Genomic DNA, 15782 nt, shown 5'->3' with positions numbered 1-15782 from the left:
AGAGATCAAAAGGAATAGTCAGGCAGGCAGAAGGTCATAACAAATAATACAGTATAATTTCCTAACGCTAAGATGTGAGATCCTTGGCCGTCAACACCTTTGGAAACTATGCTAGAACACAGATACAGACAGGTCTGAGTGCTACCACTAAGTGATCGCAATGCCAGACAACCAGAGAATGACCAGCATCCAGTATATATACTTCAGTGCTCTCCAGCACCTCCCTTAATTGCTGGACCAATGAAAGATGCTGCAAATGTCAGCTGACCGGCCTGGTCAGCTGACCTTCCTCTGACTGCTATAAAAGCCCTGCCTCTCTGCGCGCGCACGCGTCCTCCTGAACCAGTGTGGACTATTGGTCCCAGCCACACCAGTCATGTGTTGTAATGTAGTAGCCGTATGGGATGCGGACCCTGCCATCACGCTGTCCGAGCGTGCGGCATTTTCTCTGCGTCCCACCTTACTGTGAGAGGCAGGCCTATGCGTACAAACCGCCGCGTCAGACGCAGCGGTTTCTCCGCGTTCCTCTATTCCAGACGCGGAAACAGCCGCCTTATCTTGCATCCATGCGGCGGCTTTTCCGCGTTTCTTCACAGTACCCCCCCTCTGAGGAGTGGACTCCGGACAACTCCTTCCAGGCTTTTCAGGATGTAAAGCATGGAATTCATTTTTCAGTTTGTCAGCATGCATGCGACCCTCAGGTACCCATGATCTCTCCTCCATACCATACCCCTTTCAGTGCACCAGATACTGTAGTGAATTCTGCACTATCCGTGAGTCTAAAATCCTTTCAACTTCATATTCAGGTTGGTCGTTTACCATCACAGGAGGAGGAGGAATGGGACCCACGTGGACAGCTGGTTTAAGTAATGACACGTGAAAAGATCTTACGCCACGCATGCTGGCAGGAAGATCGATGGCATATGTGACGTTGTTTATCTTCCTAGATACAACAAAAGGACCCACAAACCTGGGACCTAGCTTAGCCGAGGGTTGTTTCAGGGCTAAATGGCGTGTGGACACCCAGACCAAGTCTCCTGGTTGGAACTTCCACTCAACAGATCGTCTTTTGTCAGCCTGACCTTTCTGACTTTGAAAAGCCTTTTCCAAATTATCTTTTACGATTCCCCAAGTGGTTCTGAATGACTCTTGCCAAGCCTGCAAAGCTGGAAACGGAGTGGAAGCTACTGGTAACGGGGAAAATTTGGGCAACCTTCCAGTTACCACCTGAAACGGAGCGAACCCGGAGGAAGAGCTCTTCAAATTATTGTGTGCAAATTCTGCGTATGGTAGAAATTTGACCCAATCATTTTGTGCCTCTGCCACATAGCACCTCAAGAACTGTTCCAATGATTGATTCGTTCTTTCTGTCTGACCATTGGTCTGTGGGTGGTAGCCCGACGAAAATGACAGTTCCATGCCCATTTGCTGGCAAAATGCCCTCCAAAATCTGGAAACGAATTGGACTCCCGATCTGACACTATGTTTTCCGGAATGCCATGGAGTCGGAAAACGTGGGTGACAAAGAGATCGGCCAACTCCTGGGCAGAGGGGAGTCCTTTCAAGGGCACGAAATGGGCCATTTTGCTGAAATGGTCGACTACCACCCAGATGACCGACATGCCTTCAGACCTAGGAAGCTCGCCTACAAAATCCATGGACAAATGGGTCCACAGCTCATTTGGGGTGGGCAAAGGTTGCAAGGTTCCCACCGATGCCAGATGGGAGGGCTTGCTTCTTGCACACACAGCACACTCTCTAACATACTCCTTGCAGTCTGTTGCTAGAGAAGGCCACCAAGCACATCTAGCCACTAAGTCTTGCGTTCTGGAGGCCCCTGGATGCCCGGCATTTTTGTGCGAGTGAAACATCCGCAAAATCTGGAGAAGAAATGGCAGAGGCACAAACATGACCCCTTCAGGCTTTCCCTCAGGGACATCCTGCTGAAAGGGACTTAAAGTCTCTGTCCAGTCTCTCCAAGTCTCTGTGGCTCCCAGCACCACCTTCCGTGGAACAATGGGCTCTGGTTCAGGGGGCTGTGCTGTCTCCAGCTCGAAACATCTGGACAGGGCATCTGCCTTAATGTTTTTACTGCTCGGAGTGTACGTAATTATAAACCTAAATCTCGAGAAGAACAGTGACCACCGAGCCTGACGGGGACTCAATCTCTTAGCCCCCTCAATGTATTCCAAATTTTTGTGGTCAGTGTAAACTCTAATCGCGTGTTCTGCCCCTTCTGGCCAATGACGCCATTCCTCAAAGGCCAACTTAATGGCTAGAAGCTCCCTGTTACCTATATCGTAGTTTCTCTCTGCAGGTGAAAACCTCCGAGAGAAATAGGCACATGGGTGCAACCTCCCCTGCAGCCCAGAACGTTGAGACAGCACAGCCCCTACTCCAACTTCTGAGGCGTCAACCTCCACAATGAATGGGTAAGAGGTGTCTACGTGTCTCAATATGGGTGCAGAGCAAAACAGTTCCTTCAGAGTGGAGAAGGCGGCCAGAGCCTCGGGGGACCAGTGATTGGTATCTGCCCCTTTCTTAGTGAGACTGGTGAGGGGTGCAATGACTGTAGAGTATCCCTTTATGAACCTTCTATAGTAATTCGCAAACCCTAAAAATCTCTGAAGAGATTTGAGTCCCACTAGCTGAGGCCACTCCAGTACCGCCGAGACTTTGGCGGGATCCATAGACAGGCCAGAAGTGGAAATTATGTATCCCAGGAAAGCAACAGATGTCACCTCAAAAATGCATTTCTCTAGTTTAGCATAAAGCCTGTTCTGTCCAAGTTTGCGCAGCACAAATTTAACATGAGCTCTGTGCTCAGAGAGGTTGTTCGAGAAGATTAAAATGTCATCTAGGTAAATTGGGACAAATTTACCCAACACCTCCCTAAAAACCTCGTTAATGAGTTCTTGGAAGACGGCCGGGGTGTTACACAACCCAAAGGGCATCACCAGATACTCGTAGTGCCCGTCGGGTGTGTTGAAGGCCGTCTTCCACTCATCGCCCTCTCTGATCCGTACCAGGTTGTATGCACCCCGCAAATCCAGTTTGGAAAAGATCTTGGCATTAGTGACCTGAGTAAACAAATCGTCTATCAAGGGTAATGGATAGCGATTCTTAACAGTAATTTTATTCAGCGCCCGGTAATCAATGCATGGGCGAAGGCCTCCGTCTTTTTTCTTAATAAAAAAGAAACCTGCTCCGCCAGGCGACCGGTAGGGCGAATGAACCCTTTGGCTAAGTTTTCACGGATGTATTCCTGCATGGCCACTTTTTCTGGCCCAGACAAATTGTATAAGTGGCCTCTAGGGGGCATACAACCTGATCGGAGATCAATCGGACAGTCGAACGGGCGATGGGGCGGTAGCTTATCAGCAGCCTTGGGACAGAATAATTCTGAGAACTCTAGAGAACGTAAGACTCTGGGACACCCTCCACCTGAATCCTGGTCTGGCCTAGTTTCACCCTCCCTAAACAATGCTGAACACAATGGAGGGACCAGCTCATTAACTGACCAGTGGACCAATCTATCTGTGGCGAATGGATGTGTAGCCACGGCATACCAAGGATGATAGTGGAGGTTGTCATGTGTAAAACAAAACACTGCAGCCTCTCTTTATGTAATACCCCTATGGTGACTTCTACCTCTGGAGTCTGGGACAGTGGATGATTACGCTGTAAAGGGGAGTCATCTACTGCCGTAACCTGCAGGGGTGGTTTAACCAGGGTGAGCGGAACACCTAATCTCTTAGCAAACTCGTAATCTATAAAGTTTGCCTCTGAGCCCGAATCAACGAAAGCCTCAGAGACTTCAGATTTACCCTCCCATGTGACAGTACAAGGGGGAAGTAATCGTTTATCTTCTAGGGGTGAAAGTCGTGCGCCTAGGGTGTTACCCCCTACAACTCCTAGGCGGTAGCGTTTCCCGACTTATTTGGACAATTGTGTACTCTATGGCCCCCTTCTGCACAGTAAAGACATAACTGCTCGGACATCCTACGTCTCCGCTCCACTTGGGATAGTTTTGACCGACCAATTTGCATAGGTTCGGGTGGAGGTGAGACGGAAGGAGGTGGAGTGACAGGAGGCGCAGCGTAGGACACCAATCTGACCTGACTACTACCTCGGGTCTGCTTCTGATAGCGTAGTCTGCGGTCAACTCGGATGGCTGATGAAATGGCCTCATCGACAGTTTTAAGTTCTGGCAGACTTAACATAACATTTGATACCTCATCCGACAATCTAGGAGGGCATAAGTGCCCACCTGGCTGAGACTGACCACCTCCTAAACTCTGCTGCGTAATCCTCGACCGGACCCTTGCCTTGACGCAAAAGCTTGAGCTTCCGCTCAGAGGTCGCAGCAAGGTCTGGGTCGTCGTAAATTACAGCCATAGCTTCAAAAAATTCATCCACTGAGGTCAGGGCTAAATCTCCGGGGGGCAAACTGTACGCCCAGGTCTCAGAGTCGCCTGATAACAAGGTCTTAATAAATGTGACCCTTTGGGCCACCGTTCCTGAAGATCGGGGTCTCAACTCAAAGTAGGATAACACTCTACTCCTAAAATTTCAGAAGTCTGATCTGTGACCAGAAATTTTTTCAGGTACCGGCATCCGTATGTCAGAACTAGGAGGGGATCGCACCTCCTCCACGGCCGTTGATGTGATCCACCGAAGTGGCAAGTGCACCCAGACGGTCGGGATGTGCGTCCATTTGAATTTTGGTCTGGCGTTCTGTAACGATCGGTGTAACACAGAGAGGGTCTGATTACCGGTGAACTGCAGTATCACCGACAATGCAGAATATACCCGATTATTGATGATCTGCAGTATCACCGATAATCAGATATATATTCTAACCTCTGGACACCTGAGCAACGAGTGAGTGTTAATGCAACAGAAATACTTTGAGTTCACACTGAAGTAAGTACCTTCCGTGGCCTAGACTCTCCCAGGGAGGAGCTAGCAGAGCGAGGAAGGACAGAGTGTGAGTGACACCAATGAGGGAGTGTCACTAACAGGTCTGGGAACTGCCTCTAACAGTAAGGCTAGTTCTCGAGGTCGGGCAAGCCAGGTCGTCAACACACAGACAGATAAGGTACAGATTCGGGAGACAGATATGGAATCCAATGAACAGGCAGGGTACGGCAACGGGGTATCAGAATAGCAGGGTACAGAATCAGGAGGCAGATACAGAGTCCAGGAACAGGCAGAGTTTGGCAACAGGTAATCAGAAATAGCAAGGTACAGAATCAGAGATCAAAAGGAATAGTCAGGCAGGCAGAAGGTCATAACAAATAATACAGTATAATTTCCTAACGCTAAGGTGTGAGATCCTTGGCCGTCAACACCTTTGGAAACTATGCTAGAACACAGATACAGACAGGTCTGAGTGCTACCACTAAGTGATCGCAACGCCAGACAACCAGAGAATGACCAGCATCCAGTATATATACTTTAGTGCTCTCCAGCACCTCCCTTAATTGCTGGACCAATGAAAGATGCTGCAAATGTCAGCTGACCGGCCTGGTCAGCTGACCTTCCTCTGACTGCCATAAAAGCCCTGCCTCTCTGCGCGCGCACGCGTCCTCCTGAACCAGTGTGGACTATTGGTCCCAGCCACACCAGTCATGTGTTGTAATGTAGTAGCCGTATGGGATGCGGACCCTGCCATCACGCTGTCCGAGCGTGCAGCGTTTTCTCCGCGTCCCACCTTACTGTGAGAGGCAGGCCTATGCGTACAAACCGCCGCGTCAGACGCGGCGGTTTCTCCGCGTTCCTCTATTCCAGACGCGGAAACAGCCGCCTTATCTTGCGTCCATGCAGCGGCTTTTCCGCGTTTCTTCACAATTAGATCTCGAGAGAAGTCTAGTGAGTCTTCTAGGAAAGGTTTGAGCAAAAGGGGATTGTATCGATCTGTCCGAAAAAGGATTAGCTACAGCATTGAAGTCTCCTGCAATAATCAAATGTGATGCCGATAGCCTATCTAATTGGGAAGTCAGGAGATGTATAAATGCAGTTTTAGAGGCGTTGGGAGCATAGCAGTTAACCAGTGTAACAGACTTACCCTTAACCCTGCATTTCAACTTTGCTCTAAAACATTATTTACAGCATATTATATGCAACCAGCGTTTGATCGTCCCGTCGTTCCGTCGTTCGCCCGCTAAATTGGGCGTGTGTACAGACTGTCGTTTGCTTGATAAGAGTGAGTTTAAGCTTTAACCCAAAGTACCTGCATTTATAACCCACACGATACCCAATGCCTCACGAGAAGGAAAAGTGTCAGCAGATGAGAGTGAGATTTAAATGTTGCCTGGGAATGTTGTCTGGGAATCCAATGCAACTCTATGGGCCATTGATCTGCTGCCAGCAGCCGATCAACCTAGCTTTTCCATCCGGACTGATGGAGCAAATCGATCGAAATCAACTAAAATCCAACTATCGGCTGTTCGATCATGCTTACTGCTGCATCGATTTCTAGCGGATTCGATCAGATCGGTTGAATCGGCCTTTGATCGATGGCTGAAATTGACCAGTGTATGGGCGGGCCCCTTAGTGTGTGTATCTATCTTTGTTTTAACTTTTAAAATGAAGGAGGGGAGGGGGGGAGCAGTTGTGAGGCAGGAATTTTTCACTGTTTGCAGGATACAGAGCGGGGACAGGTGACAGACGGTTTAGAAAGGTGACAGGGATATGGCTGGATGTAAGGATTGTATCAGAGTCAGAGATGGGGCAGGCATTGGAGTGGAGAGTTGGAGTTCTGAATTACCTGGGACTTCTTGCCCCTTTTTTTGCTGTAGTTTAAATTTCCTCCAGTCTTCTGCTGTCCACTTCATAAGATCTAGCAACTGTGCATCTCCTTGTTCTTAATCCCATGGCCCGGAGCATTCTGCACATGCAAAGTCTTTGTGAGCTGCGCAAGAGCAGAACGATCCCATTTGTGAGAGTAATCAAGGAGGCCCATGTACGGGCCCAACATGTGCAGTAGCCACGACCCAAATCTAGTAGGGTATCATTTGGAGAAGACAGTGGTACGGAAGGGGATCGGAACTACAGCAAGGGACCTGAGTGGCGGGGGGGGGGGGAGGGCTCTAAGAAGCCCCAGGTAAGGTCAAGAGCTTGCCGGGTATGTTACTTGGCTATGCTTCTCTTTATGTATGAGTACTTGCCTGGGGGCAGTACAGCTGCACTCGGGCATTAAGGGGAGCGGTGTGTGAAATTCTTGAGTTTAAGATAGCAATTGGTGGTCTGGAGGAGGATGCAGAAACCCTGCCGAGTATCCAGAGGTTTCCCTCTTGGGTAAGTACAGTATCTGTTTCTTAGGGCCCAATCTGCCTTGAGTTTGATTTAAACATTTAGTTATGGCGTAGGCTTGTTTCATGAGGTGTGTGTGTTTTACCAGGTTGTTGATAATATTCTAGCGAAACAGAAGAGACCTGGGGAGGCAGGGGGCAGGAGTTGGAAGGGGGGGCATACAAGGTTTCTCAGGGGGGCCCAGTAATTTATAGTTACGCCCCTGATAGGAAGTGCACTTACTCTGGGAAAAGTGTATGTCTCTAAGCATATATATCTTAAATGTTCCAGTTTTTTTCCATAGTGCCCCTTAAAGAAGTCTGAAGCCCCCCAAAATACCTGTTTTTACTGGCCATTTCTGTTAAGCATGAGGCGGGGTGAGGCGGGTTCCTCAGGCGGCAGGAAGTGGAGGGGCGGCACCAGGCATAACAGGAAGTGACTGCGCCTGGTTCTTGCCGCCTTCTAGTCTGACTGGAGAGGAGCAGGCCCCCAACTGTCCCGAATTCTGCAGGACTGTCCCTATTTGGGGGGGCTCTCCCGCAATCCCAGGACCCCCCCCCCCCCCTTCAGTCCCGGTGGCTTGGCAGAGTTGGGGGCGAAAAAAAATGATCACGGAGCCAGCAGCTCCATTACGGCAAGCAGGAGCTTAATTCCTCCCCCTGCTGTGTGTGCGTGTGTACAATTCACACTCCGCCCCCTCGCACAGTGCGGGAACATCAAAGACGTACTCCTCTCTCTAAATGGTAATGCTTCTTGCCTAGTTCTCTCCCGGCTTATTGCTGGGAGCTATTAGGAAGAAGAGTGATGATGAGTCTGACTAGTACCTGTGCATCAAGCAGCGTCTCTGGGGAGGGGATGAAGCAGAACGGAGGTTTCACACGGAGGTTTTGCTTCTGATGACCCTTCAGATGACTGGGCTGGGACGAGTAAGCAAACAGATGCAATATATATATACTGTCTGCAGATAAGATAACTTTGCAGCGGCAGCTGTGTGCTTTGTACCACTCTCAGCCTGCCTGATTTATTGCCTCAATAAAAACGTCCTATTTCCTCCTTCACTCTTTTCACTTTCCTTCACTCCCTCCCCTTTTCCTTATCCTATATTGTTCTATATCTCACTCTCTATCCCCCTCTTCTTCTCTACCAATCTCTCTTCTTTCCTCTGATCTGTGTCCTCATTCTTTCCTTCTCCTACTCTCCCTTCCCTTTTGCTACCCTATTCCCCCCCCCCCTTGTTTGCAATAATTGTCCCCTCTTTTGCTCTCTTTCAAATGTTCCTTTCTCTTACACATAGCTCCCAACAGCCTCTTTTGGAGGGACAGTCCCTCTTTGAGAGCCCTGTCCCTCATTCCCTCTTTCCTCCTCATTTGTCCCTCTTTCAGGACTTTGTCACTCTTTCTATGTAAATATATATATATTTCTCCACTAAAACAGTGTTCAATTGACTCTAAACTGTATTCCCATCCTTTAAATTGAAATATTGCTGATTTTAAAATGTTAATATGAAGGAAAATGAACCAGGATAGAAAGGACCAGTATGGTTTGAATTATAAATCAGCATATTTTTCTTATGAAATCTTTATGGTATACGTGACTTGGGGTGTGACGAGGGTGTGATCAGGGTGTGTGGCCGGGGGGCGTGGCTTAAGTGTCCCTCTTTCTCATCTCAAAAAGTTGGGAGGTATGGAGCGAGTGCTGGTTGATTGGCTGCTTCCTCAATTTGCCTGCAGGCTGCAGTGCAGACTCTGCAGTGAAGTCCTGGCTGTGACGCCTCCGTGCCTGCACACACCGTGAGTCATTGACCCGGCCGCCCGGACTGTGTTCTGCCTGGGACCCACCCCCAACTAGGCTGTGCAGAGCACCGCACGTCAGTTCTGCTGCCACGTGCCTTCCACCGTGATGCCGCCGGGCCAGCCGCCCTAGAGGGGGTGCGCTGTATGGAGGGGAGAGCCGCAGCTGCGGGGAGGGCAGCCCGACCTCTCCCTCCCTCTCCCAGGGCTGCCCTCTGTGCTCCCCCCTCCAGACTTGACATAGAGCAATGCGCAGCGGAGCCTGTGCTAAACGACTCACCTCCCTGCGTTCCCATCGCCGCTCAGTCGCCGCTGGTCTTCTGTTCTCCGCATACGCTGATACACACACTGCTTCCGGCTACAGGAAGCAGTGTGTGTATCAGTGTATGCGGAGAGAAGAAGACCAGTGGCGACTGAGCGGCGATGGGAACGCAGGGAGATGAGTCGTTTAGTACAGGCTCCCCTGCGCATTGCTCTATGTCAAGTTTGGAGGGGGGAGCACGGAGACCAGCCCTGGGAGAGGGAGAGGTCGGGCTGCCCTCCCCGCGGCTCTCCCCTCCATTAGGGGGGCAGCTACTTATCTAATCTATACTGGGGGGCAGCTACCTATCTAACCTATACTGGGGGGGAGGGCAGCTACCTATCTAATCTATACTGGGGGGCAGCTACCTATCTAACCTATACTGGGGGGCACCTACCTAATCTAACCTATACTGGGGGAACCTACCTAATCTAACCTATAATGTGGGGCACCTACCTAATCTAACCTATACTGGGGGGCACCTACCTAATCTAACCTATACTGGGGGGCACCTACCTAATCTAACCTATACTGGGGGGCACCTACCTAATCTAACCTATACTGGGGGGCAGCTACCTATCTAACCTATACTGGGGGCAACTACCTATCAAACCTATACTGGGGGGCAGCTAACTATGTAACCTATAATGGGGGCACCTACCTAATCTAACCTATACTGGGCAGCAGCTACCTATCTAACCTATACGGGGGGCAGCTACCAATCTAACCTATAGTGGGGGGCACCTACCTAATCTAACCTATACTGGGGGGTACCTACCTAATCTAACCTATACTGAGGGGCAGCTACCTATTTAACCTATACTGGGGGGCAGCTACCTATCTAACTTATAATGGGGGGCACCTACCTAATCTAACCTATACTGGGCAGCAGCTACCTAGCTAACCTATACTGGGGGGCAGCTACCTTTCTAACCTATAGTGGGGGGCACCTACCTAATGTAACCTATACTGGGGGGCACCTACCTATCTAACCTACACTGGGAGGCACCTACCAATCTAACCTATACTGAGGGCAGCTACCTATGTAATCTATACTGGGGCACCTACCTATCTAACTTGTATTAGGGGCACCTACCTACCTACCTAGCTAATCTATACTGGTGGCAACTATACTGGCTACCTATATTGGAGGCACCTACCTAACTAACCTACACTGGGGGCACCTACCTATCTAACCTATGCTGGGGCAACTATTCTGGCTACCTATATTAGCCCACTGCCGTACAGTTACATTACAGTTACCCCCACCCATGTGATGTCATGTCCACACCCATTTTTTGCCGCTGCACCTTTTTTTTGTGGGGGGGGGGGGGGCGGTGAATTATCCGCACCGGGTGTCAAACACCTAGCTACGTCACTGCCGCCGGCCTCTGAGTCCGACAACTCCGAGCTCTGCGGCCTCTCCAAAAGTGGCCTGCTAGATGATGATGATGCCGGCGGCTGCCACCCGCCCTGTTGTCCCTGATTGTGTCAGTCACGGTCACTGAGCGCCGCCGTGATGACCGATGATGATGACGAGTCTGCCGCCGCTGTTCACCGGCCTTGCCAGCCAGCGCGAGTTGGAGCATGCCCGCCGTAGCAGTCTGTCCCCTGCCTGCCAGTGCAGGATGGATCATGCTGGATGCCCGACGCTTGCCCTCCACCATCGCCGCCAGACCCCATCCCCGGTGAGTCAATTTGCTGCCTGCCTCAGTCCTCTCAGGCTTGAGGAGCCACGGTTGGTCGGCCGTGGATTCCCTTTTTTAAATTTTTTTTTTTACTGCTATGTGATGATGATGATGATGTCTATACTGGCTGCCTGCCTGCTATAATAAAAGGGGTTGGGTCGGGGACATACAGGAGGGTGGCAGCAGCAGCAGGCTTCACCAACTGCACGGTCTACTGCTGCACTGCACCATACTTACAACCTGGGCTGGCTAGGCTAGCTATATTGCCAGTGGGACTGACTGAAGGCACCTTCTAGTGGTTTGGATTGGGAGGAGAGATAAGGAAGGAGGCATGAAAGCATGGTCTGTCTGCGCTCCAACTATTTAGGGCGCCTTCACAATCTTTGCCTCAGGCAGCAGAAAGTCCAGGACCGGCCCTGCTGTTAAGCAATAAGATCCTAGCTGAAATGCCGCAATCCCACGGCAGAACGATGTTTTTATATCCTCGAAATCCTCGGAGCAAAATTCGGGGCTCCTTCAGGGTAGAGGCAGAGCTTTGCGCATTAGCTCTGCTTCTGCTCGTGTCAATCTTCGCAGATTTCCGCCTCTCGCCGCCCCCCTCAGTCTTCTTTCACTGAGAGGAGTGGGAGAGGTGGAGACCGGCAGAGATTGATGCGAGCAGAGGCAGAGCTACAGTGCAAAGCTCTGCCTTTCCCAGGCAGTAAAATTTTGCCCCAGGATTTTGGGGCTATAAATATCTCTGCCGCATGGATTTCAGCTAGGATCTTATTGCTTAACATAAATAACCAGTAAAAACAATTTTTTTGTTTGTTTGTTTGTTTTTTGCTTCAGACTCATTAATCATGCAGAAATGCCAGTTTTGTCATGACTAGCAATATGAAGCAATGTGGATTAAACCTTGTACTTGAGTCAGAGATGAATTAAGATGTAATGGGGCCCTAGACAAGGTAGTAGATTTGGAGCCCCTTTGCTGTCCTTTTGGTAACCTGAAGTGGAGAGAGGTCAAAGAAGGTGGCAGGTGGGCCCCTTGGTGGGCCCCTTGCCACCCACTAGGCCCCAAGTGCCTGACTGGGTTGCCTGGAGGATGATCTTGCTCTGACTTGAGTCTCTTTAAATTTGGGTTACTGAAAATCCATATTTCATGTACTTGACACAAATGCCATTTATGGGTTAAAATACTTTATTGCTATATAATATAAACACATTTTCCACCCCCTCTCCTAGAAAAGGAATCATTTAACCCTCATACACAATTATATGTAGTATTTACAAAATGACTGACTCAATAACTTGATTTGTGGCAACAGGATGCCTCAGGCTTGAAAGTGAATGAGGAAAGCGGATATTCACCTACCCTTCAGTCTGAGCCAGACAACGCTCTGTACACCCTCTCCCAGGGCCAAGCGACCAGAGTCAATTCCCAAATTCAGGTATTCTGGCTGTTAGCTAACAACTCTTCACTGTTTAAGTATGTCTGATACAAACGTAAAGTTGCTGAATTAAAGCAATGTTCTATATAATCAATCAAAATATACAGTATTCCTCTAAACCAGCTCTTTGTTTAACACACCCTCTCCTAATTAAATGTATAACGCACTCTAAAAAATACAGTACAGACACCAGGCAAAATATGGTGGTTAAAGTGAACCTGCTGGGCAAAAAAAAAAAAAAAAAAGGTTAGATACTTACCTATGTTCAGGGAAGGCTCTGGATAGCATAGAACCTTCCCAGTTCTTGGTTCATCCAATTGTTCCAGTACTACCCTCCTCCTTGGTCAACCTTTGGAAGTATTTGTGTCCCTGAGTACTTCCAAAGTCGACCCCATCCATACTGCGCCCATCTTCAGAAGCATTTAGGGATGCAAGTACTTTTGAAAACTGTAGAGGAGAGCCAAAGAGGTATTTGATCATAGAACTTCACCGGGAGATGATGCTGGAACAACAGAATGAACTGGGAAGGCTCTATGCTATCTGGAGCCTTCCCTCTACATAGGAAAGTATCTCAGCCAAAGTGATATTCCTCACTTCATGGTTGCTTCAAGTAAAATAAACTGTTTGTTTCATAACTGTTTAACACTATTTTACTTTTGAAACGCCATAAATATTAATTGGGCAGGAAATTGATAAGTAATAATATTTTGTATTCATTTTTTTCTTGTTTAAACTTGCAAAGTTTTGAAGTAAAAAAAAAAAAAACTCTGACACTGTTACATCTAACTCAAGCCAATTAATGTGTATAAGGGATTACAGTGTCTTTAAAAACAATAGAATGATTGTGCGCTACCGATGCAAAACTGCTTAACACTGTTAACAGCAGGAGGTGTAATGTGCCTTTAACAAGTCTGTTTAAACTGTTTACTGAGGCAACAAAGGCTAGCATCTTTCAAATCATGATTATAACTAATGAAATGTAATTTACTGTATTTTTGGACTATTAAGGCCCATACACACGCCTGACTGCATGCAAGGTCCGTCGTCACCTTCCGCTGGGCGGGTTTTCAGCATACAGTCCGGCGTGTGTACAGTCTGTCGGCGGACTGATAAGGCTGTTTCTGAGCTATCCACCGGGTGGATCGCTCAGAAACAGCCTTATCACTCTGCAGACAGACTGTACACATGGCGGATTATCGCTGGAACGCCCGCCCAGCGGGAGGTGAAGACGGACCCGTCGTTGCCTTTAGTACGGCGTGTGTATGGGCCTTAGGACTCACTTTTTCCCCCCCAAAAGTAAGGAAAAAAGTCACTGAGTCTTATAGTCCAAATACAGGGAGTTCCTGACTTGAACGCCTGCCAATACGAACCTCCAACCCACCACAATGTTGGGCACTCCCTGTACTGTGTCCATGCAGAGGAGGACACGGCGGACAAACGGAGGACACAGGGGGGCACAAAGGAGCATAGAGAAGGACACAAATGGGACACAAAGGGGCATAGAGGAAGACACAAGAAGGACAGAAGCGGACACATGGGGGCACAGGAGGACACAAGGGCCTCAATTCTCTAAGCTTTATCAAACATTTTATCAAACGTTTGATATTTTACCTCATGGGTAAAATCTTATTTTGAATTCACTAAGGTATCATAGATTTATTGAACGTCTTATTGATAAAACATTCGATAAATATATAACACCTTAGTGAATTCAAAATTAGATTTTACCCATGAGGTAAAATATCAAACGTTTGATAAAGTGTTTGATAAAGCTTAGTGAATTGAGGCCAAGGAGGACAGAGGTGGACACAAGGTACAAGGGAGCATGAGGTACAAAGGGGCATAATCCACAAGATGCCCCTTCACCATGGATGCACCAGGTTTAGTATATTTTTTTTTCCCCTGGTTTTTGTCCTCCAAACCTAGGTGTGTCTTATGGTCAGGAGCATCTTATAGTCCAAAAATATGGTAACTACAATTGCTAAATGCTCCCTGGAGTTCTCCTTTAAAATGAACAGCTCATGACTATAAAATGTAAGGGATTTATGTTATGCAAGTGATTCATAAGGTGACATTCCTCAAATGCCTTTGTCATAACAGATCATTGAAAGGCATACAATCAGGGCTGGACTTCTGGAAAGTCCCCATAGGCCCTGGGCTTGGGTGGCTCCTGCCCTAGGGAGAGGCTAAATAATGGCTATAGGGGTTGCAAATGGAAACCATGATGCTACCAATGGAGAGACAATTGATTGCCTCTAAAAACATTTAAAACAAAGAGGAGAGCAGCCCTTCTGGCCCATACAAATTAACATATGTAATGAATAATGGGTGGTTATGCCCTTTATTCATTACATTACATCATTACATATAACCCCAATAAGGCCTAAACAACAGCCCTTAAAGGAGTATGACCTGGGTCATGTAATGTAAGCAGACGGTTTGCTGAACAATTAGTATATAATTGAAGTACATACTGAAACCAATATTAATACAATTATAACAAAAATACCAGTGCTCATGTATATTCAAGACTGCAAAAATTATCAAATGCAATGTATAATTATCTAATAATTCATGCAGTTTAAGAGCATTCAAGGCAATGGCAGTGAAAAAGACACGAGGAAAATGTAAGCAACCATTAGAGATATCACGAACATCAAATTTTGGGTTCGCACATGGCACACCCGAACTTCCGTAAAAGTTCGAATTCACGCGAACCACCATAGACTTCAATGGGCAGGCGAATTTTAAAACCTACAGGGCTTCTGGCCACAAAAGTGATGGAAAACTTTTTTCAAAGGGTCTAACACCTGGACTGTGGCATGCTAGATGGGGATTCATCTGAAATGTCCCACCAAAAATTACAGAGTTGACACAGAGTAGGATTTTAATCTCTAGATAGAGATGTCCCGAATGGTTCGAACACGAACTTGTTCGCGCCAACAACGCGAGTTCGCGTTGAAACGTGAACTTTATGCAAGTTCAACCCGCCCCCTATACTACATCATTGGGCTAATCTTTGAGGGCTGCACTCCCTCAAAGAGCCCCTCTCCCCCTTATAAAAGGCAGCAGCGTCGGACATTTTCTCACTCTGTGTGCTGCTGTTTTAGTGAGAGAAGGGAGAGAGGTTGCTGCAGAGATAGGGAAAGCTTAGTTAGGCTCTTGTTAGCTTGCTCCTTGCCGATATTTATTGCTGAAAAGCACCCCAAAACAGCTCTTTTTTTCCTTGTGATGTTTTTTTTTTTTTTGTGGCCCACTGACACTGCATATACAGCCC

At 48.0% G+C, this 15782-nt stretch overlaps 1 protein-coding gene across 13 annotated transcripts in view; it reads left to right on the top strand.

The window, feature by feature from the left end:
- Positions 1–15782, top strand: part of CTNND2 (catenin delta 2) — a 2713436-nt gene that overhangs the window by 2169234 nt on the left and 528420 nt on the right. For 11 of the 13 annotated variants that reach the window (XR_011020838.1, XR_011020837.1, XM_068236432.1 and 8 more), the window contains one exon: positions 12383–12505. The exons of the other annotated variants lie outside the window; for them this stretch is intronic. Coding sequence is in view for 9 of the 11 variants with exons in the window: in XM_068236432.1 (XP_068092533.1) it covers positions 12383–12505 (123 nt within the window). In the remaining 2 variants the exon portion in view is untranslated. The remainder of the gene's footprint in view (positions 1–12382; positions 12506–15782) is intronic. 13 annotated transcript variants of the gene reach the window in all.

Source organism: Hyperolius riggenbachi, chromosome 5 (genome assembly GCF_040937935.1).
Source record: "Hyperolius riggenbachi isolate aHypRig1 chromosome 5, aHypRig1.pri, whole genome shotgun sequence".
Taxonomy (NCBI): domain Eukaryota; kingdom Metazoa; phylum Chordata; class Amphibia; order Anura; family Hyperoliidae; genus Hyperolius; species Hyperolius riggenbachi.
This window is presented reverse-complemented; position numbering and strand designations above follow the sequence as displayed.